The 10,811-nt window shown below is 39.6% G+C and overlaps 1 protein-coding gene across 1 annotated transcript in view; it reads left to right on the top strand.

Annotated features, from left to right (window-relative positions):
• Window positions 1–10,811, top strand: part of IARS2 (isoleucyl-tRNA synthetase 2, mitochondrial) — a gene marked incomplete at its 5' end in the record, with an annotated part of 29,380 nt that overhangs the window by 17,173 nt on the left and 1,396 nt on the right. The window contains 7 exons of the mRNA XM_010170411.1: window positions 4,983–5,091; window positions 6,175–6,277; window positions 7,268–7,393; window positions 7,788–7,919; window positions 8,585–8,691; window positions 9,573–9,718; window positions 9,885–10,075. Coding sequence (XP_010168713.1) covers window positions 4,983–5,091; window positions 6,175–6,277; window positions 7,268–7,393; window positions 7,788–7,919; window positions 8,585–8,691; window positions 9,573–9,718; window positions 9,885–10,075 — 914 coding nt within the window. The remainder of the gene's footprint in view (window positions 1–4,982; window positions 5,092–6,174; window positions 6,278–7,267; window positions 7,394–7,787; window positions 7,920–8,584; window positions 8,692–9,572; window positions 9,719–9,884; window positions 10,076–10,811) is intronic.

Raw genomic sequence — 10,811 nt, 5'->3', positions numbered from 1 at the left:
TGAACCTAAGTAAGTTTTATATAAAGCAGTATGTTGTGGCTTAAAATATTTATACTTGCTATATGTTATTGATAGCTCCTACTGCCAGTAGCTGCTACTCAGCAGGTAGCAGATATATATTTGTATAAAAATGTATAAAACATACACTGTTTTCCTGGAAGATAGTCCAAAGTCAGGAGTCCTTTCTAAAGGAGGAGTTTGGTCCCATACATCAAGTCTGCTGGACTTTAAACCCTCAGTACACAATTGCGTGATAACAATCTTGTTGAAGTATAAAACACGTTAGCACCAGAGGTTTTATTTCTTAGCAACGTGGTCAGGCAACAGTACCATCAGCAAACATTCATTTTCTGGAAGACCTTTATGTATATTAAAGTTCATACTCTTTAAAAATGTCTCTGATTTGGTTTTGAAAGGTGTAACAGAGTAGTTGTATTTTATGTGGGCAGTTACATACTAGGATTCTTTAAGGGCTTAACACCTCAGTATGCAAAAACTCCCTCTAATCCTATGTAAAGACATCGTGTTTAATAAGGAGTAGCAGAATCCAGACCCTTGATTCACTATTAATTTGTGTAAGGCTCCCATATGGCTTCTGTGATGTCTAATAAGTGTTGGGTCTTTCGCAGTACAGACTACTTCTTTCATGGAAACACTGAAAGTTCCTCTTCTCTATCTAGTCACCTATTTTCATGAGACTTGCTGGAATGTGGTGTGTGAGGCATCTTCTTTTGCTCTCTGACATGGCTGGGGTGGCCCCACTGGTTCAAAAGTTGGGGGAAGGACTAACAAGCAGTGTGATCTTGTAAGCCTCTTTATCTTTAGAAATGACACAAAAGTTGCATTACTTTTTTTCCTATGTAATTGAAGCTCCCAGCCACTAGCAGAAGTGGAAGTACTGTCTCAGTGATTCATAAGAAATTACTGTTTTAATTTGCTATTTATGAAAAATATGCTTTGCAAGAGAAGTTGTTAAATTATTGGGTTTGTCTTGTATTTCCTGATATGCTTCAGCTTTTAAAACTTTTTGCAAAACCTCTTCCTATGTCAATAAAAGCAATTGGCAAGGCTTACAAACAGGCTAAGTGATTGGATTCTTTCCAAAGTACTCTTGGGGAAAAATGGATTAAATCCACGGAGAAATCCCAAATTGCTTAGAGAGTGTCACAACAGGAAGGAGAACTTCCTGTGGCTTAAACTCATGAAAGCACAGAGGCGTATGGGAGCTGGTGTGCTACCTGTTAGTTTTGTAGCAGGAGATCAGTGATAAGAGCAGTTACTGCTTGTCTGCTGATGACAGTGTCATGCATGGCAGTGGTTCTTTCGCAGCACATGAGTTAATTTCAGGGCAAGTGGAGGATATAATAGATGGCTAAAACTGTGAGACTCATTTTTATAATTGTTTCACTCTACCATAAACTCAAGTTACTGAAAATTATAAATCAATGATCTGTCTGTTAGTAACCAGAAGGAATAAACAGCATTACAGATTTCCCTGCCAGTTCCATTCTTGCAAAAATAAGTCATTCTCTTCAACGTTTTTGCAACTTGAGGAACTTGGGCCCGAGTTTCCACTGGCCTTGAACTAGCTGTGTGTGAGCTTATTAAATGAGATGCAGCAGTTGTAAAATTCATCTCTTTAGCTGATGGCCACACAGATTGCTTTCAAAAAATATGGCAGGTTGGGAAGGGAGTGGGGAGGAGGAAGAGGAGAGGGAGATTCTGCAATATGAGGTATTTGAACAGTTTAAAGGAATTGCTCAGTGACAGCAAACTCAACGGCCTCAATCTTGGGTTGCCTGGATATAGTCGTATTTCTGACGCTTGCCCTGCTGCGTTTCCTACCAGAGATAGGGCATAGTTCTGATGGAAATGACTTAAATGCTCTTTTTTCACTGAATTACAGTTGACTTCCTCTTTCCAGCCTAGGTGGGTCAAAGGTACCACTTCTAGCTAAATGCCAAATTAACCAAACCGCTCTACATCAGCAGCACGGCAGGTAGGAAGGTGCGACTTGCACACTAAGATGACAGATTTAGCTATAGTAGTCACAAAACCAAAAATGTACAGTTACAACTAGACTGTGTATAAAAGTAAATACTAATTCCTTTGCATAATTGAGGGCAGATCCATAAGTGCAATGTGCTCTGAAAAACCCACTGCTACTGATGTTTTCTGGGGATACTGTTTGCTTCGTTAATACTCTGTTTGCCTAACACTGTTTTCACTGAACAGTTTATTGCGCTGTCTAATCCTGTTTCTTTCTTGCTACACATTCCTCAAATATATTTTGAAAGAACTTTTGCCATATTCTTTTATACAATGTTAAAATTTAAGTCTGAATGCTTCATACATGCATAAATTCATTTTCACAGTACTGCTGTGAGGTAGAAGAGTGCTAATACACTGCCTCCAAAAAGAACGTGTGGTAAAAGCAAAATGTGGTTCAAAAGCGTTTGCTAATTTCTAATACTCAAATGCTGTGGTGCCTAGGACTTTTGTTTTTTTTCCCCTCTGCTTTGAAGTTCAGTTTGTGTTTAACCTTTTGATAGTGCTTGTTTCAGTAGCCGTCTTTGGCATATCCATTTTAGAGAATTCTTTTCTGTCTTGAAATACTTCTACAGGTGTTGAAATTTTCCTCAGAGTGCCATCTGCATTACAACCTTGACATTATTATTTTTCAAAATATTTCATATAAAGATGTGCACTGGACCCTATTACAATGTGATATGTCATTGGTAAAAGTCACACAGCTTTTTAGACATAGTTGTGTATCGCAATGATGGTGGCTTTCAACATCATAACTTTTTTCCCTATCTTATTGGCTAATATTTAACTGAATGAATGGGATTATTTTACAACTTAACCTATCTAAGCGTTTAAACTTTTGTGCTGACTGAGAGACTTGAATTTATCTTAGCTGATTCATTCCTGGCATTAAAATAAAATACGTTTAATCTAAAAGTCAAAGTCTGTAAGATCAAAGATATGGAATCTTGAAATCCAAACCAGAAGGATCATAAATTGTAATTCTCTTTATTGACCTATGTACTATACCTCAGTGTAAAATAAACAACTGAGAAGTCTCTTTTAGGTTGTTGGACATGCTCTTCCATTTACAAAGAAACGTGTGCACTGTTATAATTAATTTATATATAACCATCACAACTTTGGTGAAACTGAGGTAGGGGAGCTACCCATGCATTTAATAAGCAGGCTTTGTATATGTAAAACCCATGTTTGTATTTTACAGAGATAAAATGTTCAGGCCTCCATTAACTTTGTGAGCTACATGAGCCAGCCTGCCAGATGTACCAGTTCCTGTCAGAAAAGACCAAATACAGTTTGCTGTTTGTAATCAGTTGTTTTAAATTCTTCTCTCCTCTAAGTTGTAACTACTGGCATTTCCATGACAAGTTCACTTCTCTAAAAGCAGTGGCTAGTAAACTAGTTGTAAATAATGAATGTGTTGTTACAGATTTTCCACTGTTAGTTTCTTCCTTACTACAAATATTCTTTTTTTTTTTTTTAATCTTGTCTTTACAAGTATTTTTGCAGTCTGTTACTACAAAGGCCAATCTCTACTTACTCTACTTTTAAAACCCAAACTCTTTGTAGATTTTCTTGAAGTAATAAACAAATGTGTTAAAAACCATTACATCCCCCCCCACATTTTTCCTCTGCTAGCTGGAACTGTATGGCCTTGACCTTTGTAATGTTGAACTTCCTTTTATTGCAGGATGGATCTAAATATCGAAACTTCCATTAAGTTAAACAAATAAATCAAGTGTGTCAGCAGCAGAAAGAAGCATTGTCCCAGGGGTCCTAGGAAGAGGATAAAAGGAGCTAGTAGATAAAATCTGATTAGAGAAACTTTTGTCTGAATATCTGGAAAATTACACCACCAACTTTTAGAATCAAAACTAAATTCCTGACAAATACGTGTATAATTTTGGACATTTGTAGGCTTTGACGTGCGTGTTCTGCTGTGCTCCACATTATTCTGTTCTCACTCTGATAGTGACCTGTCTGGGATTGTTTAGGATGAGGAGGGAATTTTTGCATCAACAGATCTTGTACCTTTTTGTAAGGTCACTGAATTCCAACAGTAAAGCCATTAAAACTTTGCTGCCCTCTTTCAACGCTGTGTGAAGGCTGGGTTTGCTCTTCTGCTTTTAATGTGCAGTCAGCTCATATCCTATCTATGTGCCTTGTAGCTCATTTGTTTCTCTGATGCCAACAGTACTCATTAGCTCCAGTTGTTCTCCTCTAGCATTCCTCTTTTTTTGTGTATTTATAGGGAATAATATTTCCACTCAGCCTTCAGCTGGATAAGCAAAAGAAGCCAGGCTCCTCCAGACCCCTCTCTCCCGTAACAGGCTTTGTTTCCCATGTTGTCCTAACCCTTTCCAGAAATTTTTAATCTTCCTGCAACACCAATGACCAGAAATGTAGATTCTGTCAGGTGAGCTGTGGTCACTGCTGAAGCTTCCTGGTCTACTCTGGAAATACCTGATGCCTTACACAGGCTAGTCAGGCCCCTTACATCTGTGACTTGTATCCTGAGTAATTCCCAACTGGTAAAGTTTCCAGTTTTTATTAATTCCGAAGTACCTGATCTTTTCCTGGGTCCTTCACTTTGTTTAGGAGCACTTGGAAAGTATATTTCGAGAACTTCTAATGAAGTGCTCTGAGCGTGATGGCTTCTGTTTTCATAATTTATTATTTTGTTTTGGGGGAAAGCAAGCTTATTTGTTAAATTTTGGAGTTTGGTGAGTCTTGGATTTTTTTAAAAAATTGTGATGCTAATGAATCACTTGTATCATGTTCAAGTAAGCATACACCATTTATAAAAGTAACTTATCTGCTGGGTTTAAAGAGCAGAATAAATTTTCTAATCACTTTCAGAGATTTTCTGTTAAGTGTATGTATTGTTTGAAGATATAGGCTGTTACTTTAAACAAAATCTTCTTTTTTTAAAGGTGCAGAGCAAAGAGCAGATACATACCTTGAAGGAAAAGACCAGCTGGGAGGTTGGTTTCAATCCTCTCTTTTAACCAGTGTGGCAGCAAGGAAAAAAGCACCATATAAGTAAGTGTGTGGACTGTATCGCTAGCTCATTTATTAAATATTGGGCTTTTGGTAATGTAGAAACTAGAGAAGTGAAGCCATTACTAAGTATCTGATTTATGTTCTTACATTTTCAGTATAAATCTTTTCTTGGATTAGACTGTAATGGAATTAGTGTTTAAATTTTTTCCATCATAATTTCAATAGATGTTTTCTTTCTCAGTCATTCAGATATATCCTATTACATTATCAGTAACACTATCATTACCAGGGCAGGTAGTGATAGGATGAGGGTTAACAGCTTTAAAATGGAAGAGGGGAGATTTAGATTAGATATTAGGAAGAAATTCTTTCCTGTGAGGGTGGTCAGACACTGGAACAGGTTGCCAAGAGAAGTTGTGGATGCCCCCTCCCTGGAAGTGTTTAAGGCCAGGCTGGATGAGGCTTTGAGCAACCTGGTCTAGTGGAAGGTGTCCCTGCTGATGGCAAGGGGGTTGGAACTCTATTATCTTTAAGGTCTTTTCCAACCCAAACTACTCTATGATTCTATGATCAGATACAGGTCTATTCTTTTGCCATCTCTTCTATTCCAGTAATCCAAAGGGATTATTATGGGAGATGCAGCGTGAAAATCTCCTAAAATCATTGACTTGCAAATGGAACGTTAGGCTGTATGGAATTCAGACTCACTGTGTGCATGTCTTACACTGGAGCAGTGACACACTGTTTGTCCCCTGGAAGATGAAAAATACGGGGAAGCGTAATGTGGGTTAGTTGCAAGGAGGCTGTGCAATTTTGAGAAATGTACTGTCTTAAATAGTAAATAATACTTTAGTTTTTAGTTCATCTGAAATAGGTGTGCCCTGGCTATCTGCAAACAATCTTGTTCACATGGCAGAATTAAATGAGGAAAATAAAGTGGTATGTGTTACTTGGAATGGTAGTACAGCCTATTCATGGTTGGTTGAACGTAACAGATGAAGCCTCAGGCTTACCAAAATAGAAGATTTATGTATGTTTTGACTTAGGAATATCCTCATTAGAAATCTGTTCTTAACATAGATTTTTCACTGGGATTTTGTTTCATTAAAATATTTTCTTCAGGACTTTGGTAGTTCACGGATTTACTCTTGGTGAGAAAGGGGAGAAGATGTCTAAATCCATTGGCAACGTTGTTGACCCTGATGTAGTTATCAATGGAGGCGAAGTAAGTAAATCTCTTAGAGTTTCTTAGAATCGCTAGTTACAATTTTTCACTACCAGATTCTGCAACTGTCTTGTGGCATGTTTGTCTCCAAACAGCTATTTTGTAGCAGAACTCTGTAAGGCTCTTCTAAAGACTTTGGCCACACTGCAATTCCATTTGGCTGGAGTAAAAACCTTGAGTTGTTTTGCTTCAGCTGCAGCACCAAAAAACCCCCCACACCTTTGTCTGTGCAGAGAGAAAAGAAAATGCATTATACAGAAGGTGTAGAATGGTTCCTTTTTACTTGGGAACACTGTTGATGGAGTGATGGGAGGGGGATTAAAGAAAAAAAAACAAAACAAACTGCCTGAAACCTACAAGCTGGGCAGTAGAGCAGCCAGAATAGCAGTTGCACCCCAGCAATCTGCTCTGAGCCTAGGCTGTTTACTGACTCTGGGAACTTACTTCATTCCATGGTCAGGAATGCAGGTGATGCTCTGAATTTTTTATCCCTCCTCAGTCCTGCTTTTGTTCTTTCTGAGGCTGCTAAGCAGATTTTGCTCTAAATGAAAGAATCAGTCCTTACAAAGACTTGCTTATCTGATTCGATAAAACACACAGTGGTTCCTATTCTTTCAAAAAGGAGAGAAGCCATTTTCAGAGTTGAAAACAGGGTGGAAAACAGTCTGAAGCGCGGGGGCTTTGGGGGGGGGGGAAGAGTGTAGTTTTACATGTTAACGTTGCTATTTTAATGTTAAATGGTCAAAGGATTCAAGGCTATCAGATGAGTTTATCTCAGCTGAGTTATAGCACTGCCTGCACACAAACTGCTGTGAGTGTGTATTGTAGCCCTGGCTTAACGGTCAATCTTGCTAAAAGAGGGTGAAGGCTTCCAAATACATTTGCCTTCTGGGCACACATACAGATACATTCATGGCACAGAACTGCACTGCTCACCATGCTGCAGGACCCCCAGCAGTTTTACTCGTGTGCCTTTCTGTCTCTACTTAGGATCACACCAAGGATCCTCCTTACGGGGCCGATGTTCTTCGCTGGTGGGTGGCAGAATCCAATGTTTTTACTGAGGTGCTGGTTGGTCCTGTTGTACTTAATGCTGCAAGAGATGATATCAACAAGGTAAGAGCCAAATGTGCTAACGCTTTTCATTGTAATGACAGGTCCTCTTTGTAGCTGGTTTCTGTTGGCTGAGTAGAACTCATTGTAAAGCTTTTCAATCTTTAGACTCAAGAAAGCTTTTCTGAACTCATTTAGGTAGGTACTCCTCCTTTTTACATCTGTGGATCAAATAGTAAAGTGTACTAAGGACAAGACTACTTTTTGCAGCACGCTTTGGTAATAGCCACTCTTCTTAACTTTTCCATGGGTCATACGTTCTTGATGCTTTTGTAACTATTTAAACAATCATTATGAAAACCATTCAACTTTAGTCAATTCATTATAGAATATTACAACTTTGTATTTCAGCTAAAGTGCAGGCCATTAATGTTTAATTTTTCTGGTTTGTTCCTAGCTTCGGAATACACTGCGCTTCATGCTGGGAAACATGGCTGGCTTCAATCCAGAAACTGATGCCATCCCCCCTTCAGAGATGTACATAGTAGATCAATACATGCTGCATTTATTGCAAGATTATGGCAGCAAGGTAGGGGTAGATTGTATTTAAGTTAATATATGTGTGTATATATATATGTGTATTTATATGTGTATGTGTAATGATTTTCATTAGTTATACCCTCTAGGGAAAATCCTTTAAGTGTATGAGTAAAGAAGATGTGTCAAGTGGGCGTATGACGACCACAGAGGTTTCTGTGATGCAGTGTACACTCCCTTAAGCCCATTTCAACTTTTGAGAGGAAGGCTTTGGTTTTAACATTCTTAACTTGGTTTTGACACCGACCCCAGTTTTTCCCCACTTCCCCCTGCCCAAGGCCTCAAATTAGAAGCCTTTAGAAATACTTAGACTAGGATATAAAAAACAAAAAAAAAACTTCTAAAGCTTTGGAAATCTGCTGTAGTCCAAAATTTAGTAATTTCTGTCACTCAAAACTGTTGAATGAGAAAGAATGGGCATAATTTCTGGGGTTCCCCCTGTCCTCTCCCCTCAAATTTGAATTGAAATTATTTCTTTGTCCTCATTGTTAACCAATTAACATTTTTCCCCCTCTAACAACCTCTTAAAGAAAAGATTCACTCAGACTTTGTCACTGTTACAGTTTCTGTAAATTCAGGTTCATCAGGAGTTGTCATTGTATGCCATGTGATGAAAACTGATACACTGTTCTTATCTTTCTCTGCTCCCTCTCCCAGGTTACAGAAGCATACAAAGAATACGATTATAGCAAAGTTGTTCGATTATTGCAAGCATTCTGTTCCAGAAACCTGTCTAACTTTTATTTCACTATGATTAAAGACAGGTAAGTTCAGTGCTGCTGCTGCCTTTAAAAGAGAAAAAACAAGTTAATCTGTTTGAGGTGGAGGTAATAACATTCCAGGTGAACGTTGAGTGAGTGCAGGTATCTTGCAGAACACTTCACAGTTATGTATTGTGCTTTAGTGCTCTAAAGTTCACAGGTGAAGCTCAGCTGCTCTCAGCTGAGTATTTTTGTCATCAGTCACCAGTGTGCTGGTCATATTCTGTCCACGAGGGGTACTGGATGGTTTGAAAGGTAACCAATTGTATGCATTTAAAACAAAATAGTTTTATAGATAGGTTTTTGGATCTGTATTTCTACTTAGAAGTGTGTGCATCTGAATTTGGGAAGGTAGAGGGAAGGGCTTTTAGCGCTTATCTGGGCAACCTAATGTCTTCTACTGATCTAAAAAACAGGTAAAGAATCCTAAGGATGTGACTGATACCTTTTGAAAAGGCTGTTTCATGGGGTAGGAGGCAGAGGGTTATACAGATCTTTATTTTCCAGAATTCAAGTAAAGGGGGGAAAAGAAGAAAAGAGCCCTAACGCTATATTTTACAGATGAACCAGAACAAAGGGCTATCAGGCTGACCTGCAGGCTCACCTCCCTGAGGAAAGATTCTCTTCTATACAAATGAAGCAAACTAACGTGACAAGTACCAAACCTCCTTTCCCATGACAGATTGTGGCTGCATATGCAAATGGTCCTGTACCTATAACCCTCTGCTTGCCTAGGAAGGGCAATCAAGAAAAGCTTTTCCTTAGAAAGACAAGCTAGGTCAGACTTCTGTGCTTGTCAATGGCAGTCCTGCAAGTATGGCTCTCGAGCACAAACACTGATGTGAACATATGAATCCTTTCCATCTTTCATCTCTCTCTTGCAGGCTCTATTGCGAAGAAGAAAAAGATCCTAAGCGTCGTTCGTGTCAGACTGTGCTAGCAGAGGCTTTCGACGTAGTAGTACGATCCTTTGCACCAATTCTTCCTCACTTGGCAGAGGAGGTTTTCCAGTACCTCCCTTATAAGAAAGGTAAAGCACTTAGAATTTCTAAGGAATTTTCTCTTGATGCACTGTTTTAAGTGCTCAGTTAATGAATGCAAATACAGAGAGATGACAGTATTTTTTTATTCATGTCATAAACGCTTGAATAGAAAGACACAAAATTAAATCTTCCTTTGTTTGCTTTGCTTTCAAGACTCAGAGGGTGTGTTTCGTACTGGCTGGATTAATGCCAGCTCAGAGTGGAAGAAGCCTGGCATTGAGGAGGCAATAGAAGGTGCATGTGCAATGAGAGACTCCTTCCTTGGGTCCATCTCCGGCAAGAATGCTTTGGAATATGAAGTTGTCATTGTGATTGAGCCTGGACTGCTGTTTGAATTGATGGAGGTAACAAATGCAACTAAGAATCGTGTTGTCTGTGCAAAAAAAACCCCACTAATTTCTGTAAACTTTCTTCTGCTTTGTACTTGGAGAAAATCACAGAATAATTGAGGTTGGAAGGGACTGCTGGAGAGTGTATAGTCCAGGCCCCTTGCTCAGGCAGGGTCAGCTAGAGCAGGTAGCCCAGGATTGTGTACTGAGGATAGAGACTCCACAACCTGTCTGGGCCACCTGTGACAGTCTTTGACTACCCTCACAGTAAAATTTTCTTGAAATTTCCTCTTTCTGGCTTTTGCCTCTTGTCACTGGGCACCACTGAAAGCACCTGCCTCCAGCTTCTTTACACCCTCTCATCAGGTATTTATATACACTAACAAGATCCCCCCTCAGCCTTCTCTTGTCTGGGCTGAGCAGTCCCCACTGTCAGCCTCTCTTCATACAAGAGATGCTCCAGCCCTTCATCATCTTTATGGCCCTTTGCTGGACTCACACTCTAAGTTCACATCTCTCTTACTGGGCAGCTCAGAACTGGACCCAGCACTGTAGATGTGTCTCACCAGGGCTGAGTAGCGAGGAAGGATCACCTCCTTGCACCTGCTGGCCACCTCTGTTGTGAGTGTATTGCTGGCTCTTGGTCAGCTGCTTGTGCACCAGGACTCCTTCTCTGCTAAGCTGATTTCCAGCCAGTTGGCTCTCAGCGCATACTGGTGCCTGCGGTTGTTCCTCCCCCAGGGCAGGACTG

Source organism: Antrostomus carolinensis, unplaced genomic scaffold (genome assembly GCF_000700745.2).
Source record: "Antrostomus carolinensis isolate BGI_N321 unplaced genomic scaffold, ASM70074v2 scaffold23056, whole genome shotgun sequence".
Classification (NCBI taxonomy): Eukaryota; Metazoa; Chordata; class Aves; order Caprimulgiformes; family Caprimulgidae; genus Antrostomus; species Antrostomus carolinensis.
The sequence above is the reverse complement of the archived record's forward strand: the minus strand, read 5'-3'. Positions and strand labels throughout refer to the sequence as shown.